The sequence below is a fragment of the Aulonocara stuartgranti genome (assembly GCF_965226115.1).
Source record: "Aulonocara stuartgranti genome assembly, chromosome: 23".
Classification (NCBI taxonomy): Eukaryota; Metazoa; Chordata; class Actinopteri; order Cichliformes; family Cichlidae; genus Aulonocara; species Aulonocara stuartgranti.
Genome location: NC_138958.1, coordinates 10385001 through 10409498, shown reverse-complemented (window position 1 = coordinate 10409498; position 24498 = coordinate 10385001). Strand labels below are relative to the sequence as shown.

At 46.0% G+C, this 24498-nt stretch overlaps 3 protein-coding genes across 9 annotated transcripts in view; all 3 read left to right on the top strand.

The window, feature by feature from the left end:
* The first annotated feature begins 592 nt into the window (after window positions 1-592).
* On the top strand, window positions 593-10606 carry misp (mitotic spindle positioning). Of its 5 annotated transcripts, XM_082523126.1 has the most exons (5): window positions 595-1479; window positions 3715-5677; window positions 8754-8944; window positions 9787-9825; window positions 9902-10606. In XM_082523126.1, the coding sequence occupies exons 1-5, from the start codon at window positions 1420-1422 to the stop codon at window positions 9989-9991; spliced, it is 2343 nt and encodes a 780-aa protein (XP_082379252.1). In that variant the 5' UTR covers window positions 595-1419; the 3' UTR covers window positions 9992-10606. The 5 variants fall into 5 exon arrangements, with proteins under 5 accessions (XP_082379250.1, XP_082379252.1, XP_082379253.1 ...); XM_082523124.1 differs by having other exon boundaries at window positions 593-1479; window positions 9787-10606; XM_082523127.1 differs by lacking the exon at window positions 595-1479 and adding an exon at window positions 1500-1845 and having other exon boundaries at window positions 9787-10606.
* A 1207-nt stretch (window positions 10607-11813) lies between these two features.
* med16 (mediator complex subunit 16) lies at window positions 11814-20449 on the top strand. The gene is made up of 16 exons (XM_082523123.1): window positions 11814-12034; window positions 13159-13343; window positions 13439-13546; window positions 13752-13921; window positions 14041-14322; window positions 14403-14552; window positions 14653-14758; window positions 14918-15055; window positions 15498-15712; window positions 16052-16258; window positions 17167-17377; window positions 17447-17580; window positions 17774-17966; window positions 19221-19437; window positions 19949-20032; window positions 20103-20449. Exons 2-16 carry the CDS (start codon window positions 13205-13207, stop codon window positions 20227-20229), a joined length of 2481 nt encoding a protein of 826 aa, XP_082379249.1. The 5' UTR covers window positions 11814-12034; window positions 13159-13204; the 3' UTR covers window positions 20230-20449.
* A 996-nt stretch (window positions 20450-21445) lies between these two features.
* The window catches only part of plppr3b (phospholipid phosphatase related 3b), a 22575-nt gene continuing 19522 nt past the window's right edge, over window positions 21446-24498 (top strand). The window contains exon 1 of one of the 3 annotated variants that reach the window (XM_082523129.1): window positions 21446-21682. The gene's annotated coding sequence lies outside the window, so the exon portion shown is untranslated. Of the gene's footprint in view, window positions 21683-22739; window positions 23163-23837; window positions 24339-24498 lie in introns of those variants that run through there. The other 2 variants (XM_082523130.1, XM_082523131.1) reach the window with 2 other exon arrangements.

Here is a 24498-nt window from a genome sequence, read left to right as displayed (position 1 = left end):
TGTGTGTCTTAGTAATGAAAACGGATTTTAACATCTGATAAATACTGCAGCTTCTTATTGACTGCCCAGCTGATCACATGACCGATTGCGTCCAGCTGTCTTCAAGCTGCTGCTGTTGTTTTTGCTGTTATGTCTGGTTTGAAAACCTCAAGTCAGCCATCATTGTGCCAGCTCACCAGCTGTCACCTGTCCAAACAACTGTTGTCCAGCTGGTCTACAAAACATCTGTGAGAGACAAGACGCAGTCCTTTACACACCTTCATCAGCACACCTGTACGGATGCTGCTTGTTGATTTGAGCTCTGTGTTCAGCACCATATTGCCCAACAAACTGGTTAATGAAGTGACCGCTTGAACTCTTTACTGAGCACATGGATCATAGATAGGCCCAGAATGCCAGGATGGGAGGCCACACCTTATTAACCCTAATCCTGAGCACAGGTGTGCCACACAGGTGCATCTTTAGTCCTGTCCTCTGCCTCCCATTCACATTTCTCATTTTTGGAAATGAGAAGATATACTTCAAACATGCACTATGATAAACAGCTGAACCTTCACATTTATTTTATTTACAGCCTATAGCACATTTAAAGTACAGGTGGTGATCCAAAGTGCCTTAAAGACATTCCAGGTCTCAACAAACACAGTTTAAAAATGCATGAAACGCTGAAAGGTGTGTTTTATTGTGTTAACTAATTATTGTGGAAAAGAAAAATTACAGTGAAATTGATGATGATTAATCTCATGAGTCATGAAACACTGCTCTCACTTTCATAAGGTGCCTTTATAAGTTAAAAATATTGGTATTAGTAAAATTTGAGAAACATTTTTTACATTTCAAAAAAATAAAACTCGAGTAAGCATCAGGATTACAAACCATCCCAAGGTTTAAATCAATCAACACCTGAGGGAAGCTGTGTAACACCTGCAGGGTGATGTCATCAAAAGGCAAAGACCCCCACACATTACAGCAAATATATGAATGATTATTCAGAACAGTCTGAACAAAGAAAAGAATAAAATCAGCCATAATTAGACCGATTAGACTGGACATGTAGTCATACGCTTATGGACAAGAACAAAAATCATATAGGCCAATTATAATTTAAAACTATATAAAATAACCTGGTATCTAAGCAGTTAGTACAGCAACATCTACAGATTTATCACCACAAAACAAAATGGATGATCAGTTTGACAAATCTGTTTCTTATATTTTTATATTTTTGCAATTAAGAACATAAACAAATCCATAATTTTCTGATTGCTTTATTTTGAAAAGGTACAGTTCCTTAGTAACTTCCTATTTATATTACTGTTGCTTCAGGGCTTGTGGTGATTGGTTCCTGCTGACCAGGTGAGTCTGACTAACATCATCATCCAAAACCAGAACTGGTCAGATCCAGTTCAGACCGGCAGGATGTTCAGGTACACGCCTCCCTGGGTGGTTCTGTGTCACAGTCTGGACCAGGAGACGAAGGTGAGACACGCACTTTCTGTCCCCAGGGTCAGAGGTCAGAGTGGTGTAATTGCATTACTTGCTGTTGTGTTACAGAAGCTGCAGTTCAGCTGAGGGGGGCAGCAGGGAGTGCTCTTACGAGCAGGAGTGAAACTTCAGTTTGATGATCCAGCGTGGATCACGAGCTGAGGCCACTCTCCTGTCCTTCTGCGTCTTACCATAAAACACTCACAGGCTGCCACTGCCTGTTAGGAATATCATTAAAGACTGGTCTCTGGGGGTGGGGCGTTGCTTTAGGGGCGGGGCCTGTGAGTGGGCATTCAGTGACCTTTGGCACATCAGTCAGTTGTTCTTCAGGCTGTGCAGCAGGCAGAAAACTGATCAGAGGTAAGAAATCAGCTCAGATCTACCTTTACATGATCAATCAGACCTTTAATCAGTAACAACTGTAATCAATAACATCTTTAATTAATGATATTTATAATCATTGACTAGTGATGAGACTGGGAGCGCCATTTTTCTGAATCCAAGGTGCGAAGGAGAGTATACTCCTTCACACCTTGCTGCCTTATTATTAGTTATTGATTGTCACATGACCAGGACTTGGTTACTTCTTGAAAGCACCCGAAACACAAAGTTTTACAGCCCTGCCCCCCGAGGATCAGTTTCTGGGTCTCTGGGTGGTCTCCAAACAGTTGGACACGTTATCAGGTGACAGCAGCGGCTTGTCTGCAGGAGGAGCTGCTTATCAGGCATGCTCAGACAGGAGGGTGCTCTGAGGCCGCCGCTGTCTGGAACACTCCAGGAATCAGTCGAGTGTCATCTGCGGCTCGTGTTTGGCTGGTGAATTTCTGCACAAACAGGTGAAAGAAGACTTTATACCAGGGAATAAAATAACAGGCCTGGGGACCAGAAGAGGCCCTCTGAAAGGCCGGTCTGTTCCTGTGGCGTGACGGAGTAAAAGTTCGCAGATGCCCACATAACTGCCCACAGGGGTATCAGAGCAGCTACTGAGTGCTAAAGTGATTTCTGAAGCTCTTTCAGGGGCGCTCAGGTGTGAGGAGACGGTAGCATAAAGAGTCCCTGACAGCAGGAAATGCTGGAATGACAAAGAATAAGAAGAAATGTTGTCTCTGAGCACCTCATAGCATTTCCAGCCTGCACGGACTAAAGATTATAGATGGCCATCACTGCCGGTCTGAGTCCTGACTCAGCTCAAAGACACAGACAGGTGAGGAGCACACCTGACCTGATGTCCTGCACTCAGGTGTGTGTGTGTGTGTGTGTGTGTGTGTGTGTGTGTGTGTGTGTGTGTGTGTGTATCTGTAACCCTGGCATGCTCAGCTGATTGGTGACGGCTCTGAGCCGCAGTTCTCCGTGCTAACAGGCCTTTTTACAACTTTGTCAGCTTTTGAACTTTGAACTGCTGCAGGTTTATAACCCTCTGACCTCCACCTTTATCCGAGCAACTCTGAACTTTATCCGTTTTATGGTGGATTAATTATTAGAGTTCATGACCACAGACGAGCTGCCTTCCCATAAACGGTCATATGACTTCAGTCAGTCTTTTACGAGAGTCGCTGTAAATGTTATCATTGATCTATCATTCCTTGGATTCAGTTAAATTTCCTCCATAAAAACTCAGCTGCTGATTTCAGTTCAGGTCAGACATGCTACAGTCAAACACGTGCCCCGGGGCCCTGAACCAGCCCCCCAGCTGGATAAATCCGGCACACTTAGTGAATGTACAGAGAAAAGTAGAGGAAATGATTAGTGGATCGGTTCTGCTTCTCCTCATTTCCTGTCTGTGTCTCGTGTTTAGTGACAACGTTCATATAAAACACATTCCTAATGATGAGGTCAATGAGTCCCTGTGGCCCCAAAGCTCAGGGTTTGCTCTGAAGTTTATGGATTTGATAAACTTCTTTAAGTGGTCACAGCAGCTCCACCCACCTGCCTGATGATAACCGGTCTGCTGTGACCTCCTGTCTCAGCTTCCGGCTCCATGTTTGGATGGATCTGAGTCTTTTCAACCCTTATGTTCAGTGCAGGGTCTGTACTTTACAACGTAAAGTGCACTGAGGAAACCATTGTTGTGCTTTGGCACTATATAGATAAAACTGAGTTGAACTGGATGTTTCCAATGCAACCAATCAGCCCTCCAAATTGATTCCTGTTACTAGAGAAACTGTCCTATCCCTATTGCTGTCCTCTGTGGTTGCCACAGTAACCATTCTTTCCTCCCTGTTGTTTCAGAGACTTTCTGCGGGCAACCATCAGGATGTTTTGACTTTTCCATCTTCTCAGTCGAGTTCTGTTCATCACCATCTGTCAGAACCTCTGTCACCCGCTGGTTCTGCCACACCACCTGCAGCCATGGACAGCACTCCAAAGAATTGGGTTTTAAAGCCTCTGTCCCCCACGCTCCAACCATCAGACCTACGCACCATTGCTGTACCAGCCCCAGGTCCAAATGACCTGGACACCGCCTTTAGGAGCATCTCAGTTTCACACAGTCAGCCTTGCGTAGTCGTCTCCTCCCAGCAGGGCGACGAGTCTCAGGATGTTGTGGTTCAGGCCCGGCAGATTGCTGTGTCGCCTGATGGGGGAAACTCCAGTGACGAGTGGCAACCCAGCAGTCCCAGCAGTCCTGGCAGCAGCTCAGGCTCTCATTGTGGGTTTTACTCCTTTGTGGAAGATCCAGGAAGCCCCAAGGCTGAGCATAATGAAGCTTGGATGGTCTCACCCCAGCGCCAGGCTATGCTGGCCACCCTGAAGCAAGAGAAGGGCTTCAAACTACAGACCTACACAAGCAGCAAGAAACCCGAGAGTCTATTCTCAGAGGGCAACGGAGACCTGCAGTACAAAGTTGATGCAAACAATGGAATCAGAGTGGTTGGTGAGGAAGAGGAGAAGGAGCTTCGCAAAGAGATCATTCGTACCCAAGCTCCAAAGAAGAGTGCTGGGTTTCAGGACCAGCTGAGCTCCCAGGAGGACCTGAGCCAGTCTACAAACAAACTGATAGAAGGTTTCAGTTTAAGCTACAAGCCAGTCAGTTCCAGACCAGAACCCCCTCGTCCTGCTGAGCCCGGAACCATCGACAGGGAGCAGATCAACTTCAACACAATCCGACAACAGTTTCTGAAGTTGGAGCAGGACCGGCTGAAGGCTCCGTCCAGTCCTCTGAAGTCCCCAAGAACACACCTGAAGTCATATTTGTGGCCAGATCTTGATGTAACCACACCAAAGAAGGTGGAGACAAGTAACAACGCAGCACAGTTTAAAGCACCTGAAGAAGATGAAGCATATCGACAGAAGAAGGTGACGGTGTTCCAGACTGAGGAATGTTTGAGCAGGCAAAGCAGCGTGTTTGATGACCTGGACTCTGGACTGGAGGAGCTATCAGGAGAGGTGGCTGGTGGCTACGTCAGCGATGATGGGGTGTTCAACGATAACGTACAGCAGCTGAACAGACCCATCAAGTCCACTAGTGCTTGTGAGACCCCAATTGAACGGGAGATTCGGTTAATCCAGGAACGTGAGGAGAACCTGCGCCGCTCTCGAGGCCTGAAGCTTAGTGACAGTTGGGGACAGATGGTTGAGATCAAAACCAAACGCTTACAACCACGACCAGCACCGATCAAAATGAAAGAGAAGACTCGAGTGAGCTTCATTGTCCAGGGAGAGGTCAAAAACGAGAACCAGAATAAGCTTGATCCTTCTCAGAATATCGAAGAGACTAGAAGTCAGTCGGAGCCACGAAACAAGGACAGGTGGACAGAGGAGAGCAGCCAGCCTGAGTCTGAAACAAGTGAAGTCTTTCCATCTCCTTGCTGTCCTCATCGACACCCTGAAGAACAAAAACAAATGAGCCCGATTCCCTCTTCCTTGATCGAGATAGACTCTGGGGTCCAGGACAGAAGACGTCTTGACCAGGATCAAGTGTTTTCCTTTTCCTCTACTGCCTCCCTAGCATTGACACCTCAAAAGGAAACAGCCCTTCAGTCCTGGAGGGAGAGCCTGAAGTCCACTGGCCTGCAGTGTAGAGGAAAAGGAGCCCCAGACTTCATTGAGAAGGAAATTGAGGAGGCTCTGAGAAGGGAGCAGGAGCTGAGGGAGTCCAGGGAGGAAGCCAAACAGCAGCTGTTCTCTCCAGCTCCTCTGGTGGAACAAGCGACCCAGAAGGCCGTCAGTCAGTTCTACCCGCCGATAAAAACAGGTACGTACTGTTGACCCGATCACAGCAAACTCAAAGTGCCCCATAATTCTCAATGTCAGTTTGTTCTGACAGTCCAATCACGTCTAAACGTTTTTTGATGTTTCCAGACCTCATTAGATTTTAGTCCTTTGATATCTCAGGAAAGACTCCACATAAATTTCAGCTTAGGACCAAATATGATTTTTGAGGCTGTTTTCAGGTCAAAGTTCACCACTCCGGCAGGAACAGGGCTTAGCTGTTACTCAGTAATCTTTGAAGGAAAACTATTTTCACCTGTTTGTAACCAACCACATATCTTCTGCCTGTCATTCACTGTCAAAACACACACCAAACCACGATTGAAAGAGTGTTTCCTCTCAGGGGGATTGGCTGCTGCCTTAAACAGAGCCAGCGCTTTGGTTTGTGAGTTTATTGTCCACCGGTGACACTAACACACCTCTCCGAGGCCCAATGTTCACCAAATATTAGAAAGAGGACTGAACCTACCCAATCACATCAGAGTGGCTCATGGGAGAATTTGCTGACTCAGTGTTTCAGAGGTGTTTATGAGTCTGAACAGAGGCATCCCCCAACAGGCCTGGACTCAAACCCGGTTCCTCCTCAGAGTCCACACCAGCACTTGGTCTGAAGGAAAAACTCATCACACTATGACATCATTAAGACTCTGACATGAGATGGTGGCCATGTATGGCCAGACTCTAACTGTCACCGGCCTTATTAAACCCATGTAACACTGTTGTTGGTCCAATGGTGTCTGAGTGACTCATCAGGTCCAGCAGTAAAACCTCCCAGGAGGTCCACATTGACCAATGCTGTGGTTCATGTTCAGCTCAAGGCTCTAAAATGCGCTCAGTTAGGTTTAGGAAAAGATGGTTTGGGTTGAAATATGCTGTTTCACAGTAACCCTGCTCTGTTGCATTAAATTATTGTGTTTCGGGACGATGTGTGGAGCAGCAGTCACAGTGACTGACTGAAGGTTAAACACATCTCATCACTGTTAGCTTAAATTAATCAGCAGGTTTAAAAGTCAAATATGTGGAAATGTCCACAAAGCCAAACAGTAACCTATAACCATATTTGCGCTTAGCTGTTCTCAGATGTTCTTCAAAAGAACTATTTAAAGCTTTATTCAAACAGAGCAAAGACAACAAATGAAGTGGTAAAAAAACAAAACACAAAGAAAAGCTGTGAGGCTCACATGTATCCATACTCAGGACAAGCAGGATGTTATACAGTTTCCTCCAGCTCATCACTGTCATTAGTTTGTAGTTTTCAGGGTTTGTTTCAGTCTGCAGTTCCTCTGTCCACCTGGTGCTGTATGGCGTTATTTTTGTGCCACTATTCTGAGTGCACGTAAAAAAAATTTGAGCGCATGTAAACATTTTCTTTACAAGTGTTGTATTTTGAGGAGAAATTTATCTTGAGCAAAGAAAAGCTACATTTTGAGCGAACAAAATTCATTGCTGCATGCAAAAAATGTATTTCAGTGTTTGCTGTTATCCATAGAAACACACAGTAACAGCTCCTCTTGCTCAGTTTTTGCATTTGTTCTTGCTCAGATCTCTGCGGACCTGTTCGCGGTGTGTCGCTTGCACTCTGAACATCTCTGCTCCCTGTGCGTTCAACTCTTTCTATAGACTGTTATATTTGTGCCACAAAACCAACCAATCACACACTTGGATGCAAAAACTTCTGATTGCCTGTTTTGGTCTCTCTTTGGTCTCTCTTTGTTCACTCAAATTTAGTTTTTCTTTGCTCAAAATAAATCTCTCCTCAAAATGCAATGCAACAACTTGTTTTTACGTGCGCTCAGAATAGTGGCACAAAAATAACGCCATACTGCTGCTATCATCAGATTTTCACAAGCAACTTTTACTAACAGGGGTTTTTTTTTGTTTATAAACACCCAGTTTGTGATGTTCTGACTTAAGTGACTAACAACAGGTGATGCTGAGGGGGAAATCTTCAAAATAAAAGACCCAGAGATCAGAGCAGAGAGACAGAGTGCTGCTGAAGGTTTAAATGGAATCCACTGAAGGAGTGTGAAAATGATCTGCAGGAAGGAAGGTAAACTTGTTACATAAAAATCAGAGAATGAGTAACTCAACGAAAGAAATGATCAAAGTCCAGAGAAGCACCGAAATCCACTTCAGTCAATCAGTAACAGCTGCTCCAAAGCCACACACACACACTCGCTCATCAGAGCAGGCGACCAATCAGCACATTCTGTTATCCAGAGAATCCACGCTGGGAAACATTGCAGCAGCGCAATCTTAAGAAACCCTGCCTCACAGCAGACATGATGAGCAGACTGTAGATAAAAGATGGACCCAACCTCTGTGATGTTACTCATTGGTTTATGAACCCCTGGTTTTAACAGTTTCGCTGCATGATCATCATCAGTGTGCATCCTCAGACTGTACAGGTGTATCACACAGACACAGATATCTGCTAACCAGTGCTCAGTAACATCCAATTATAATCCTCAAATCTCACTGCACACCCAAACTGGAGCTTAGACCTGTTGGACTGTGTGTTGGTACAGTAACCTCTCAGCAGCCATACAATTGGTCAGATGATGTCATTAAAAATGCTCCAAAATCTCCAACTGCACGAACACGGTGAAGCTAGTGTTACAGGTACCATGTGGCAACACCTGTAGAAAGCTATATATGTGTCCTGCAAGCAAATTTTCAAATGAAAATATCACTTACATTGAAAGTAAAATAGCTTAAATATAAATGAATTCACATAAATGTGATCACGTGTTAGTGGATATCACACTACCAGACAGCTAGTAGCTACAGACACATGGAAGTCTTTGAGGACTTACTTACTGCTCCCTCTGCTGGCCGTTAGAGGAACAACCACAGCTTCACATTAAAATGATTCCACTGAATATAACTGAAAACTGGAAAGCTCCACCTTAAATGTGTTTCCTGTTTAAAGTTCTGTTTCCATTTAAATAATAAAAAAAAAAAAACATGATCGGAGGAAACAGCTGCTGTTCAAACACTGATGACATCACAGCGTGTCACATATGACGTCATTCATGATTTCCTCCACGGTGTTTCAGAGAAACCAGCCAGCGTGTCTTCTCCTCGCCCCTCCCTCCGTCTGCCCTCCGTCTCCTTCATCACGGCTCGGCCCTGGACCTCCTCCTCTCCCTCTCCCTCCTCCCCCTCCCTAGCAGTGCGAGGTCTGACGGAGACTCTGCTGCAGAACTTTGAGGAGTATCGAGCCAAACTGAAGCTGGAGGAGAGTGCAGTAAGTAGTTTTGCTCTTTCTGCTTTTTCAGCCTCTTCCTGCTTCAGGAGATGATGAAGATGATCATTTAGACGTTGTCAATGAAATGATGCTGCACAAATAAAATGGAAGTGAATAAAATAAAAACCAAGGTCCAACAAAGCTGGGTCTGTGTGAACTGTAAAACAAGCCAGAATGCAACAATCTGTAAATCTATTAAACTAATATATTATTTACTACAGAACACAGAAAACACATAAAATGTTTAACCATGGTAAATGTTTTAATAAAAATATGAGCTTGTGTTGAATCTGATGGCAGCAACACATCTAGACAGGTCCATGTTTCCTCTTCCGTAACATCAGTCTGTGAGCTGAGGAGAACAGCTGAAGATCACAGAAATCCAATACTGATTTACAGCCTCATCCCTGCGCTCAGATCCACTGAATATGCTGATGATGTTGTGTAATTGATAAAATGTTCACAGCAAGGACTGTGATTCTGAAACAGGTTGGTGAACTTCTGAGAAGCTCCACCTCTCTGAGAGGATCTTTTTCCACCTGATCACGTGGCTGACCTGCTGCCAGCTCCCTTTGATCTTTTCTTTTGCACTGCTGGACTTTGACACACTTTTGCTGCTCCGTCGCAACTTTTAGGTCAAGTCGCTGCTGCCAAATTACTCATTTTGAGTATTTACTGTGTTTTTGTGCTCTATTGTGGATAAAATATGAGTTTATGGGATTTGCAGATCATTGGATTCTGTTTTTATTTGCAGTTCAACCAGCGTCCTGACTGTTGGAACTGAGGTTTTAAAACTGCACAATAATAACGGAGTCTATTTTTATTTGTTTGTTTCTTTACAGTACGCAGGGATCCAGCCAGTTGATGAGATCAACAACGAGGTATGGGCTTCTCCTGTAACCTTAACCCCTTTACTCCTTGTCTCCTTAACTCCTTGTCGTCTTGGCCTGTTTTCAGGTTGTGGAGTCGACTCGAGTCAATCGACATAAGAACCAGGGAGCTCTGCTCTGGGAGGCCAGACAATTTGCCAACCAGGAGAACCAGTGAGTGTGCCTGACTCCAAAACAGGACTCGACCTCAAGCAGCAGGGCAGGAGATCCTGAAATACGGGACTGAGTTTCTCTCCTCAAGCTGGGATGCAGTGGTTTCTAAAGACGCTCCAACAGAAATGGCTGTTGCTGATTGTTCCTTGAAGATGACAGCAGTTCCCCTTGTCTAATCAGCAGTCCGTTGGTTAGAGCCTAAAACAGAGACAACGTGTCTGATTCATATAGAGAAAAAAAGATAGTTCCAGTGTTTATCTGGAGACTTTTAATCTGACACAGCAGCACGGGAAGTTTCTGATTGTTTTCATGATGCATCAAAAATAAAAAATGATTTTTAGTCCTCAGACACTCAGATGGTTCACTGCAAGACATAAACATCTGCCGACAGCTGCAGCATTATAGCAGAATCCCAGCGACAGGAAGCTCAGTTTTACCTGCTTTCTGAAAAACACCTGAACAGAGGGTTCTAACTTTCTCCAAAAGATCCAGAAACGGGAAGTGTAGCCAAACAGAGCACCCCAAACCCATCTCTGAAACAAATGTTTACAATGTGTTTTTAGCAGCATTACCAGAAAACCTTCCACACAAAATTAAACAGTGATTCTCATTGCTTTAACCCCCTAAGACCCGAACTCTTTCATTGCATGCATTTTTAATTTCTCTTTGCTATTTGGGCTGATTGTGACCTGATGAATGTAAAAACAAAGAATTACCAGATTTATTTATTTTTTTACCTGATTTTTGTTTATGAGAAAAATGAGATCCACATATGAGGACATTTGTTTTAAATTTTGATAGAATAGTGGCAGTATAATGTCCCCGTAAGTGGATATCAGGCCCTTGTAGAGCAAAATTTTGTATTTAGGTCTAGACAACCAAAAATGTGATGTCCACATATGTGGTAACCAGGTTGTAGGAGGTTAAACTGACGTTTCATTCTAGTTTATTTGTAATTTACCTGCATTTCTTTGTTTCGTGTTTTGATTTGATGTGAAGCACCTTTGTAACACCTGTTGTATCCCGACATGTGCTACACAAATACATTTACTTACTTAAACACACCAACACAGCACAAAACATAAACACAATAAACAAACACATTGTTTGGTGAGGTGAGTGTAACCAACAAAATCAGAGGGTACCTGGTGACAGCAGAGAGGAAGAAATCTCTTTAACCGGGAAGAAAACCAGGATCAGGGAGGAGGAGACAGGAAAAGAGGATGTGATGTTTCTCAATAAAGTCTTTCTTTACTTCAGTCCATACAAAAACCAACCATATGGACAGCATCCTGCTCATCATACAACACAAAAGGTGATCAAAAAACAGAAGATCGAACTCACTCATACAGCAGATCATTAGATCAGACCATAATCTAGCTGTGCACCCTGTCAGTGTGAACTCACAGCTAAAGAAAAAGTCACCTGACACCAGATTTAAAATATGTTTCTGGACAGATGAACAAGATGACAATGCATCGAGGTCGGATATTTTTTTCAGCGTTAGTTTCCATTATTAAAAACAACAACGAGTAAATACTAGTAAAGGAAACCACAATAAACTAAAATTGGGCGCAGGTATCTTTTAATTTTTTTCCGCCTAGAAGACTTAGCTCAGGGAAGAATGTTACCGGCGATAGAGGATGGTGTCCGCGGCGCCCGTCAGATAAACAGCCGGTTCGTCGCACAGGGCCGATATCAAACTGATCACAGAGGTTATATCAGTCATCTCACAGACAAACACGTTTATATGACACGCAGCTTAAACGTCTCGCCTAGACGCTGTTTGAGTAGAGCTTTGGGGTGCCGTCAGTTTTTATAGTCAGGCGGCTGTAGAGGCAGCTACGGGGTCCCCACATCCTTTTAACAGAGAGCGGTTTGTTTTTAACAGCAGCAAGCAAAAAGCGCTGAGTTTAACTCAAGTCTGGTGTTTCAATGTTTTGGTGTTTTAATTACTTTAAGTTAATATTAAACAGCCTTAAAAACAGGAAAAGGAAAACGGCTAATTTTCATTCTCATCTGCGTGACAGAAGCGGAAAACCTTCAGGTGAGCTAACGCTAGAGGCTAGTGCGGCTGCTCATTCACTGTTGTGACTGAGTACTTTGAGTACTGTGACTATGGTGTTATTTGGCACGGCCTGGGTGAACAGTTTGATGTTCAATTTGAAAAAGAAGCAGCTGAACTGCTTTAAGTTTGTAAAGACGTTTCGTGCAACAGGCTTCTTCAGTTCTACAAATTAAGGTGGAGGGTCCCAGGTGTTTAATCCCCATTAGAGGTGATCCTGGGTCATTTACCCACTAGTGATCACGTGAGTCAACACCAGAACCAAGGTATGAAAGAAGGTGGAGCTCATTACCATCAGTGGGGTTTAATGGTGAAACCACTGTGAGATGTTGCCCCACCCCATCGTGTGACCTGTTGAGGACACCTGAGCCAAGGTGTGAATCTGGGTGGAAATAGTCGGTTTTGTAAACCCCGCCCTCTGTTCAAAGATGTTCGTTCACAGTGGACATAGATGCTTCTTCCACTAACCATCACTCCTCTCTGTCCGAAATGTGAACATTGGCATCCTCAAAAGAGTGACCTTTGACTTTTAGGTGCAGATGTACAGCTGAGTCCCTCTTCTGTGTACAGGTTTGAGCTTTCCTTGCAGCACGGCACTGCACAGCATACACTGTTTAGTTTGTGTTTGTGTTTGGGATGAACCAGTTTGTGTCTGAGTGTGTGGCTGGGTCTGAAGTACACTGGGATGCTTCTATGATAAACCTGCTACATACGGGATTACAGTGTTGTTCCCCTTTGTCCTTCTTATTCTCCCTAGTTGGTGTCTGACCTTCTTTTCTGTGCATCTTTGTTGATTTGATGAAAGTCCAGTGTGGACAACCACATGTTTTAAGAGCTTTCTTCTTTGCATGTATGTTCCTTTTCTTTCGTCCTTCTACTTGTGCTTTGCTTTTTCACTTATCTGTAGTGCTGTCCCCTTTGAAAGTTTTACTTTCCACTACTTCGGGTAAAGGTGGCACTGGAGAGCCCGTGGCTCATGCATCTGTCTGACACATGTAGTGGTAAGGCAGAGGTCTGATCACTCATGTTCATCTCTGCTCTATCCACACAAACAGGTCAGTAATCGTGTTTAAGTGATTAGAGCAGCTGACTAGTCTGTTTTTTAGGTGACACATCCACCTGGGATCTAGATTCTTCTTCTGTGGTGGAATCATGGAACTGGCCTATGTGTGTGAGTGGGAGAAGCGTCCGAAGAGCACGCACTGCCCTTCCATCCCGCTGGTCTGCTCCTGGTCCTGCAGGAACCTCGTGGCCTTCACCACAGACCTGAAGAGCGAGGACGACGACAAGAGTACACAAACAAACACACACACACACACACACACACACACACACACACACAGGTGAACACACAAACACACGCTGAACTTGATGTTCTGTTTTCAGATGTGAGTCACATGATCCATATCATCGACACTGAGCACCCCTGGGATGTTTTCTCCATCAACTCTGGACACACTGAGGTCATTTCCTGTCTGGAGTGGGACCAATCAGGTGAGACTTCAGTTAAATGTTTTGGAGATGAGCTCAGCTGATTGACTGTTATTGGTCTGGAATCTGATGGCTATAAGCTGTTCAGACTGTGCCAGCAGGAGAAGCTGCTGTTCTCCTGCTTTATGTAAGTACATGCTGCAGTGTCACGTTCTGCTGAGAGAGACAGGAAGTGACGTGTGTGTCTGTGTGTTTGCGCGTGCTGCAGGCTCACGGCTGCTGTCTGCAGACGGCGACGGGCAGATCAAATGCTGGTCGATGTCAGATCACCTGGTAAATAGCTGGGAGAGCGTCCTATCAAGCTCGCTAGACGGAGACCCCATCATCGCTCTCAGCTGGCTGCACAATGGTGTCAAGCTGGCACTGCACGTGGAGATGGTAATAGCTGCCCACACATGTGCACACACCTACTGGCTCGTTGCAGTGATAGCTCTGTGTCTTAACACTCACTGAGACCAGTTGAGTAAGCCCTGCCTCCTCTTCTACTTTTGCTTCAGTCTGGCTCCACAAACTTCGGGGAGAAGTTCTCACGGGTGAAATTTTCACCGTCCTTAACGCTGTTTGGCGGTAAGCCGATGGAGGGCTGGCTGGCGGTGACGGTGAGTGGTTTGGTGACTGTGTCGCTGCTGAAGCCAGGCGGCGCTCTGCTGACAGCGAGCGAGAGCCTGTGCCGGCTGAGAGGGCGCGTGGCGTTGGCGGATATTGCCTTCACTGGAGGAGGGAACATTGTGGTGGCTGCCACAGATGGCAGCAGCTCCTCGCCTGTGCAGTTCTACAAGGTAAGGACGAAAGATGCTGGCGTTACCAAGGGGCTCTCACCTCTTATGCTAACCTGACATTTTACCTTTGTTTTTTTCAGGTGGTGGTCAGTGTGGTGAGTGAGAAATGTCGCATTGATACTGAGCTGCTGCCCTCACTTTTCCTGCGCTGTACCACCGACCCGCTGAGGAGGGAGAAGTACCCCGCTGTCACCCACCTCAAGTTCCTGACCCGGGAGAACTCTGAGCAAGTAAGACCAGTGTGACCAGTCAGATCAATAAGACAAGTGTGACCGTTAAACCCGAGACCACCGGGACCTTCAGAACTCAGAGGAAGTGTGTGCTTTACAGGTTCTGCTGTGTGCGTCCAATCAGAACGGCAGCATCGTGGAGTGCTGGTCTCTGAGGAAGGAGGGACTTCCTGTTAATAATATCTTCCAGCACTGTTCGCCTGTGGGTAAGAAAACCCAGCACCAGGCAGGAAGTGATGTAACAGCCAGCTAATCGTTGGCATAGTGACAAGAGGCTTTAAGAATCAGACTGTGTGTGTGTGTTCATGACCACTGACCTTTTGTATTTAATGCCCTGACTTTCTTTATTTGACCTCTTCTGGCAGTGGGAGAGAAGCAGCCGACCATCCTAAAATGGCGGATCCTGACGACCACCAGCGACCTGGAGCGTGTGTCGGCTGTCGCTCTGCCCAAGCTTCCCATCTCCATCTCCAACACTGAACTGAAGTTCTGCCCCGGACTCGGTGAGCCTCAGAGCTGGAAATGGCTGGTTGTTCTTCAGGGAGGTGTACACGCGTGCTGCCAAGCACCTTCATCAAGCTCAGAGTTTCTGTGGTCAGGGTGATCGTTCTCATGTTGATTTGAAAAAATGGCGGTGTGTAGGAGGAAATCAGAGTACTAAACGGGCCAATCACAGTCATTGTGGGCATGGCACGTCTGTTACGGCATAGTGTTTGCTCACAGCACTGGTAGGAGGAGCCTCAGACAGCGACCTCATTGTAATGTCACTGTGTTTCGTTTACCTGGTGAACTTTATTTTGGGCCATTACCAAATCTTAAACCGCGATGCTTGTTCTGGACCGTCAGGTCTGACACCCTGCTGACCCCTGAAGTTAAAGGTTGATCTGGCTTCCTTTAAAGATGGTGGCAGGACTTTGTAACCATCTCATCTCATTGTGGTTTCAGGTCTGGCTCTGGCGTTTCATGATGGCAGCATCCAGATCCTGCACCGCCTCTCCCTCCACACCATGGGCGTGTTCTACGGCGCCTCCTCGGCACAGCGCCCTGGAGATGAGTCGGCCATCAAGCGCCAGAGAACCGCCGGCCCCACCGTCCACTTCAAGGCCCTGCAGTTCTCCTGGACCTCATTGGCTCTGGCTGGAGTTGACAACCACGGCAAGGTGAGGACACACAGCTGGGTTCTGGTTCAGCCCAGATCAATAAAACGCCACACGTTAACAATCAGAGATCAGATTGATCGGTTTCTTATCAGTTGATTAATTTAGCAGAGAAACTGTTTCCTCTGGAATCCTGACATCTCCGTAACCTACATGACTTCTGTGTGAAGTAACTCAATCGGGTTGATGAGAAATGTGAAATAAGAAATTTGAAAGCAAAACAACCAAATAAGGTCTCCAGAGAGTGAGCCGAGGACGAGTCGATGGACATCTGAACAGTTGCCGCTTTGAATCATTCAGAAATCTAATTCTAATCTGTTTGTTTGTTTGTTCTCTCGTCAGCTCCACATGCTGCGTGTGTCGCCCTCTATGGGCCAGGTGCTGGAGATGAACACGACGCTGCGTCACCTGCTGTTCCTGCTGGAGTACTGCATGGTGACGGGTTACGACTGGTGGGATGTGCTGCTGCATGTGCAGCCCAGCATGGTGCACAACCTGGTGGAGAAGCTGCATGAAGAGTACATGAGGCAGAATCAGGCGCTGCAGCAGGTCAGCAAAGCATGCTGGGAGAAAACCACAAGGCCGGGTCTTTAAGTGATGACATATTAACCCTGCTTCTGGGTCCAAACTGCTCTGTTTATTAAGGCTGTTGTGTTTTTAACATGTTTTGTTTCTATTTAAACTCAACAAGACCCTAAAAACAGTCAGTGATCACTGTCGGCCTCTCTCGGTTTTTATTACCACTATTCATTTTAAAGCTCAGTTTTTAAAACCTTACTATGTAACTACAGTCCAGCCCCTGCAGCAGTATGTAAATGACTAACCTCGTATTGTGGATGGATTATCTTAGTTGTTCTCCTGACTGAAGTTTGGTCCGTTTACAGCATCTTTTTTCTGCCATTCGATTGCATTTGTCCCTAACCATTGGGAAGCCGCGGGTTAACTTTTATCAAGTGGAGAAAAAAAAGTTAGCATTCATCCTCCAGCTTCACTCTGCTAATTTGTTTATATTACGCTAACTGTAGCTGTGTAGCTAGCCAGTAGCCACTATGTAGCACATCATTATATACCAACAAGCCCAACCTCAGTAACCCTACAAACGTCACTGCTGTTTAGTTTTCTGTCTTGTTCTTCATGTTCTGCTTCATGAATCAGGAAGATTCAGTGACTGAACAGGGCTGAAGCGGTTAGCACTCATCAGCTTCACAAAGGCAGAATCACAGTAGCAGGTTTTTATCAGACTACAGGAAGTAGTCCCTGTGGTTAGGACCAGGCAGCACATGTGTTTAAAAAAGAAAAAAAGTCTTGCTTTCAGCATTATTAAATGTCCCAGTAATTATTTACCATTAATTTGAAAATGCAGGACAGGTGAGATGATGAAAGTCAGCAGAACGCAGGAAGGGGTGTTTCTGATGTTTCTGGCTCGAGCACTTCCCCTTTGCCATTCTGTGCTTCAGGTTCTGGCGACACGCATTGTGGCAGTGAAGGCTTCTCTCTGTAAACTCTCCACGGCGACAGCGGCTCGAGCGTGTGACTTCCATGCCAAGCTACTGCTTATCGCTATCAGCTCCACCCTCAAGTCTCTGCTGAGGCCTCATGTCCTCAACACGCCGGACAAGAGTCCTGGAGACCGACTGACAGAGATCTGCGCCAAAAACACAGACACAGGTGAGACCGCAGGTGGCGGTGGTGTCCCATCATGTGTGGGTGGTGGCTGATGGCTCCATGTCTCCTCAGATATCGATAAGGTGATGCTCAACCTGAAAACGGAGGAGTTTGTACTGGATGGTCCTCCTCTGCAGTCTCTGCAGCAGCTCATCCAGTGGGTGGGAGACTTCGTCCTGTACTTGCTCGCCAACCTGCCCAACCAGGTAAGTGAAGTCGGGTGGCGATGCACACACCTTATTCCATGTTAGGAGGAGTGACTCGGAACCATTCCAATGAAACAGAAGCTGTAAGCAGATGTAGATCAATCAGTTCGTCTCCAGGAAGCAGAACTCAGTAGAACTCATCATGTTTGGCTGATGACCTCTGACCCCGGGTTTATGTATGCTGCTCTCATAGGGCTCTATGGTCCGGCCCGGGTTTGGCTTCATGCGGGACGGGGCGTCTCTGGGGATGCTGAGGGAGATGCTGGTGATGATCCGGATCTGGGGTCTGCTGAAGCCCGGCTGTTTGCCCACCTTCACTGCCACGTCGGACAACCAGGACAGCATGCTGCTGCTGTTCAGGCTGCTCACCAAGCTGTGGCTCTGCTGTAAGCAACACACCTCTGGTCAGGACTGGGCCACTTTATCTGACCTCAGGTCCTCTCACGTTCAGTCAAAGGTTATGAGCTTTAATCTGAGGTTTCGGGTTAGTCTTCCCTCAATCATGGTTGTTTAAAGTGAATCAGGTCAAAGGTGTGCAGGTGATCCCAGGTGTTGTTGAAGGAGCCGTGAGTGAAACAGGAAGTCCTCAACTGCAAACACCATGCAGTTCCATCAGCAGTTTTGAGGAGAAGGAAGCATCCAGCTAAGAGAGGAAAACATCTAATCATCCATGTGTAGTGTAGAGAGAACTGGATGAAAGCCTCCATCAGCCTCGGAGCAGATCAGACTAGAATGGCACGGGCCGTCACTCACCGCCACATGTAAATTGTTCTTAATTAATTTACTGTTTGTTTTTGTTGGGTTCTTTTCACATGGAAATAAACAGATCTGACCAATCGGATCAATGCATTTGGCAACAGGTGTTCTGTAGGTAAAACTGACAGTAAGATGGAAACTGTAAATAATCCTGAGTTCAGACTCACAGCTAGCTGCTGCTACAGGTCAGTTGTCACTCTGGAAGGATTCCTCAGATCGCTCCACTGATTCCTGAAATATGAAATCCTCCCTGCTGCTCCTGAGACTTGGATGAACATCTGGACCATACAAGTGAGAGGAGGAGAGAAATAAAAATGCCTGCCTTGTGGGAAATTAAAAGAAAAAAGGGGGTCAACACTTCCAACCTGCTCCATAAAGCTGAAAGTAGCTTAGCCTATTTTATAAGTTTATAGATTTATGACTGCATTGATCCAGTATTATTAATAATAATGATAATAATAAAAATGGATTGCATTTATATAGCGCTTTTCGGGCCCTCAAAGCGCTGTACAATTCCACTATTCATTCACTGTCACATTCACACACTGGTGGAGGCAAGCTACAGTTGTAGCCACAGCTGCCCTGGGGCAGACTGACAACAGTTTAAATTTATTAAACAGTTTAAATCTCCTCCAGGATCAATTTCTGTGATTTCAAATCTGGAATCAACAAGATTTTTTGAACTTATCATCCCAGTTTGAGGCATGACCAGAACCACAGACGTGTGGCGTGTGCTCTTTGTCACCATCAACTTCACCTGAGCCCTGAAAACAATTGTCCTGCTGAGCTCAGCACGAGAGAAGCTTGAACTCAGGTCAAAGAGAGGCTGAAGCAGTTTTCAGCTGTCACCACTACTAAACAGTTTCCCATTTTCTGTCACTCAGCACGGGATGATGGCGCCCCCCAGGACCCCGACGACAGTCTGATCGACGAGTGCTGCCTGCTGCCGAGCCAGCTGCTGGTGCCCAGCATGGACTGGCTGCCCGTCAATGACGGTGTGATGGTGAAGCTCCAGGGCAAGCACCCACTCAGGCTGCAGTTTGGCAAGGCCTCGTCCCTGCCCAGCAACGCCCCGCCCACACCTCTGGAGGTGTTCAACAGGTAATGCACACCTCAGCCTGCAGCTTTCCATAACTGCCGTTTCACTTAGAACCTACTTGGGTCGGCTCGGTTTTTACGATTTTCCATTAGGTGGTAGTACCTGGTACTAGGTACTAATTTAGTACCCACTGGCCAGGATTCCAAGCGATCTCAGGTGTCAGCAGCCTGCATGCCACCAATTGGCTAGTCAGTGGCGTCACTCGATGAGTCATGAGAGCGTCTCCTTCATGAAAATCAATACCGCCGTTTTTGAAACCTGGCAATGAGGAACACAGCTGCACAAAGAACAACGCCACAGACCTAGCAGCAGATACACCATTGCCTCCACGTCTTCCTCTGTTTGTGTCACATGCGAATGATGTCACAGGACTTTCAGCCGAGTTCCTAGAACAACCCCACACACATTATTTGGTACTGGATTCTAATGGAAAACAAACAAAACCAGGTTGAGTCGAGAAGGTACCAGTGACTGTGCTGACGGTAACTTGTGTGTTTCTGTGTGTGCTCGCAGGACTCCTGGCTCCCAGAGGATGGATAACCTGCGTTGTGTTCACATGGGCGTCTGTCCTACCGAGGAGAGCAAAGCCTGCACCAGGTGAGTCCGTGGGAAGCGATGTCACATGTTCCACTTTCATAATGACATCACTAAGCTCCGCCTCTTTCAGGTGCGGCTGCGTGACAATGCTCCGTTCTCCCAACAAGACAAACGCCATGAAGCAATGGGAGCAGCGCTGGATTAAGAACTGTTTGTGTGGCGGTCTGTGGAGGAGGATCCCACCCACGTTCACCTGAAGTGGTGACACTAAATCACCTGTTGGTGTGGAGCTTATTCACATCCCAAACCTATTGACCAATCAGGTTCCTGAAAATGGTCTTTAATATCCAGCTGAGAACCGGCTTCATGAGACCAGTTTCTGTGTGAGGCACAGGGACTGAATCCAGTTCCGATTGATCGTTGGAGCTGCACTTTGTACATAAACAGCATTTTTCTAATAAAGCCAACCAAACTGAACGAGGTGTTTCTGTTTTTGTGTCCGAACACCTGAGAGCGCTGGTTCATCCATGTCACATCACGCTGATGGAACGAACAAATGGGTCATCGGGTGTTTCCATGGGAACAGAAGTGATGCTGCAGGAAGTGTCAGGTGGGTTCATCGTGTACACAATGTCTTTAAGGGAGAAATTACTTTAAAGACACCTGTGATCACCGTTTCTCTCAGCTGATCATAACCACCTGTCAGGTGACGCACTGAGCACCTGCGTCTGCCCATCACTCTGCTTGGTAGAGGTGCATCAACCAGAGAGAAAGATTCTTTCAGTCACTTTTTAAAAAATTTTTTTTATCCAGCTCATTTCCAGCTGCAGGTAAAAATAGGAGAATACAGTTTAAAGTCTCTCTCTCTCACTCACACACAGTGAAAGGTAATGCAAACATGTAGTCACCACTCTGAGGACTCAAAGTTCAGTTTTCACATCATGACAGCAGCTCTGAAACAGCACCCCCCTGTGGTGGACCTGCTCGTCTGTTTAGGTTGAGCACAGACAACCGCCTTTTCCTGAGTACAAAACTACATATTTAGTAATGGTTTAATTCTGTGTGTGTGATCACATATAATGATGAAGAGAAGCCTGTCGGTAAAAATTCTTATCTCTCTTCCATCCACATGGATATTTGTAAAATGTTCTCTGTTCAGGTCACAGTGTCTGAATTCAGGATTTAATATTAATAAACTGGAAATGATTCTGAATGAGCTAAAGAGCACCAGCCTTCAGAAGAACGTTCAGCCAGTAACACCTGCTGCAGGTGAGCTTCAGCCCTCCCAGTGTTCCCTGTCTGTGACTGTCTTGGGTTCCTCTGGGGAAAAGCATGTCCCCCCTCCTGTCCCAGCAGGGGGCGCCACAGCCTGCATTCAGCTGTTTTTTCAGGCGATTAGAAAAAAAGGCAGAATCACGTGTTTTTGTCTCTGTGACGTTTCAGGTGCGTGAAGGGTTAAAAACAGCGCCAAAGTGTAACCCTTTAGGCTCCGATCACCTGACAGCAACACGCACGAGGAACGTTTCACAGCTCGCTCTGCCCCGCCCACCCTGACACACACACACACACACACCGCAGCAGGTTCCTCCCGCACACAGACGTCTCTGCGCTGTTCTGCAGGAAACGGAACCCACCGGAACCGGACTGAGACCCAGCCGTAGCAAGGTTCCGGTTCTGCTGACGGGATCCAAAGCGGGTGGATGTTCAGAGGTGATACTGTGTGTGTGTGTGTGTGTGTTTTGCTGCAGAGGTGCAAAATCCGGACTGCTTTGTTCAGTTTCCGGTCCTGCTGCACCTCCACCTGTCTGTCTGTCCGCGCGGCTCCATCAGTGGGTGGAGGACCTCTGTATACTGATTGGTCAGCTGTTAAATGGCATTAATGTGACGTGTGTCAGGGTGATGATGATGAAGAGCTTCCTTTGTGCAGCTGATTGTCTTCAGACTGATTTTCAGTGGTGTTCTCTGAAATGACTGAACACAGGTGTGAGGGCGTCTGTGTTGTGAGGGGGAGGGTCCGAGCAGCCGGTGTCCAGCTGCTTCCTGTGGTCATGTGATCTTCTTCTAGTAAACTCAGGTGTGTCAGAGTTCTGGCACCACATGCTGAAGCATTAACCTTTCATTTTTTGAATGGATCCCTGAATGGGATTTTATCACTCCAACCTCTGAGGTGGAGGTGTAAGGGAGGCGCTAACCCCGCCCACACCATGCCACTAGGGGGCGACAGCAGTCAACTTCAGCTTCTTTTGAAGTTTGACTGCTGTGCTGTTGACTGCCCCCTGCTGGCAGTCAACAGCACAGAGGCAGAAACAGTCGCTTCTTTCATCAGAAATTTGTATGGATAAGTTTCCTCCTCTCCTCCAGATCGCAGCTCTCCCGCTGGTCTGCGAGGTCACGTCCACGACCTCACAATGACTGTAAACGGCGAGCAGACGAGGAGGACAGACAGTCAGTGTCTTTAAGCTGACTGGTCATTGTGTTGTTGTGTTTGAATCTTTAGCTCAGGATTGGTGGGTCAAACTCTTTAAAGGTCACGGGAACCGCCAGGAACGTGGATGGCACCGGTTTAGAAACCAGTGAGCGACACCGGGATGTCGCCCACTACTTTCTAAAGTCCAGTTTCCACTGTTGCAAAAAAGTGGACATGGGAATGGGGCGCATCTGCTTGTCTAATGACTTATGATTGAAAACTCATGAGCCAATCAGTGTGCAGCTTCCTACTACAGAAAATCCTCCATTTTCAAACAGTGTGACTGAAATTACCTAGCTCATTTCATTCAGGCGCAAACTTGGTGGGAGGGTTTTCACAGGACGTCTTATGCCTATCCGGTTGTTCAGTGATGACGCGACGAATCCTACTTCCGGGTCTAAAGTAGTCTGCGTTTAATATGGCTTTTGTGTTGTTAACATGTTTAATGTTATGTATTTTCTTCTATTTGATCTCAAAAAGCTCCTAAAACAGTCAGTGATCACTGTTGACCTCCCTCGGCTTTTATTACCGCTAATCATTTATTTAAGCTCAGTTTTTAAAACCTTAGGATGTAACTACAGCCCAGCCCATGGAGCAGTATATGAATGACTAACCTCGTATTGTGGATGGATTATCTCAGTTGTTCTCCTGGCTGAAGTTTGGTCCTTTTACAGCATCCTGCCATGCGATTACATTTGTTCCTGACCACCGAGAACACTCACGGTAACTTTTATCGAGTGGAAAAAAAAGTTAGCTTGTTTATATTATGCTAACTTAGCTGTGTCGCTAGCGGTCACGTAGCACATCATATACCAGCTAGCCCAACTTCAGTAACCCTACAAACGTCACTGCTGTTTAGTTTTCTGTCTTCATTTATGCTGGAAGTGATAACAGAGCTGTACGTTTTAATTTGTTTCCAAAACCCGCAGTCAGGACATGCTATATTGTATTTAGATAGAAGCTAGCGAGCTAACTCCCTGCTAACTTCTAACTCTGTTAAATGTCATAAATTCCGTTTTCATGGATGCCTGGATGTTAAACTCAATTGTTACACCTGGTAGAGCAGAACGCTGATCATTTTATTAAAGATGAAAGACTTTAGACAGTTTTTCAACTCTCAGTAATGCCATAGTGATCGTTTGATATATGGACCTGCAGCGGAGTTTAGACTCAGACACGGCTAGTGACGTCAGACTGAACAACTGGATAGCTTAAGAACTGTCAGCCATATTGAAAGTAAGAGCAGTGGTTGCTATGGAAACATAAAAGAAAATCAGATGCAAAGAAGCTGCAGAGTGACTGCATTGGTTGTCATGGTTACCTTTAGTTTTTCATGTTTGTTTGCTAATGACTTGATGTGAAAACTGTGGGAAAAACAGGAAATTGATAGGGCTCACCTTCAAAATAAAAGCTGCACCTTGGCGCTGCTGCTAACATGTGTCAAATGCCAGCCGGGTCATCTCGATCCCTTTGCGATCCTGCGCTGTCACATGTACAAAATGATGAACAAGCTAACATCACATGTCTATAAAACCTCAAAAGAAGTTGACAGTTGTTGCCCCCTATTGGCATCAAGACAGAATTCAGGTTTGAGGCTCTTCTTGTTTTAAAACGGTTCAATGGAAGAAGAGATGGGCTGTATCCCAATTCAGGGTCTGCAGCCTTAAAGGCTGCATTTCAAGGCCGATTACGTCACCGCAACGCGACGAAGGCTGTCCCAATTCAAAGGCTGCTCGAAATGCGTCCCTGAAATGCGTCCTTCATTTTCCTGAATTTTAAGGACGTGGCGGTGTAGACTTCGTGACCTAACATATCCCAGAATGCATAGCGCGGCGGTGGGTGTGGATAATTCTGCCGAAAAAAACGGCGGACGAGGATCGTCCGAAGAGTAAACTTTAAGTAAGTACTGAATATTATGTCACTTATTTATGTGCAAATGTTCAATAACGAAGAACATGAAAACATTACTGTTGGCCACATGTCGGCAAAGTTATGTGACATTAGTGACGTTTGTACAAACTTGGTTTTAAAGCCTTTACTTTAAAATATACGCCGTTCA

What these genes read in the sequence shown, in the direction of transcription:
- misp (XM_082523124.1), top strand. Translation starts at nt 1,420, where the DNA reads ATGTTCAGGTACACGCCTCCCTGGGTGGTTCTGTGTCACAGTCTGGAC. An exon ending in GTCTGGACCAGGAGACGAAG is followed by an intron (nt 1,480 to 3,714) that starts GTGAGACACGCA and finishes CTGTTGTTTCAG; the next exon opens with AGACTTTCTGCGGGCAACCA. An exon ending in CTACCCGCCGATAAAAACAG is followed by an intron (nt 5,678 to 8,753) that starts GTACGTACTGTT and finishes ACGGTGTTTCAG; the next exon opens with AGAAACCAGCCAGCGTGTCT.
- med16 (XM_082523123.1), top strand. Translation starts at nt 13,205, where the DNA reads ATGGAACTGGCCTATGTGTGTGAGTGGGAGAAGCGTCCGAAGAGCACG. An exon ending in CCCGGGAGAACTCTGAGCAA is followed by an intron (nt 14,553 to 14,652) that starts GTAAGACCAGTG and finishes TGTGCTTTACAG; the next exon opens with GTTCTGCTGTGTGCGTCCAA. An exon ending in CCAGCACTGTTCGCCTGTGG is followed by an intron (nt 14,759 to 14,917) that starts GTAAGAAAACCC and finishes CTCTTCTGGCAG; the next exon opens with TGGGAGAGAAGCAGCCGACC.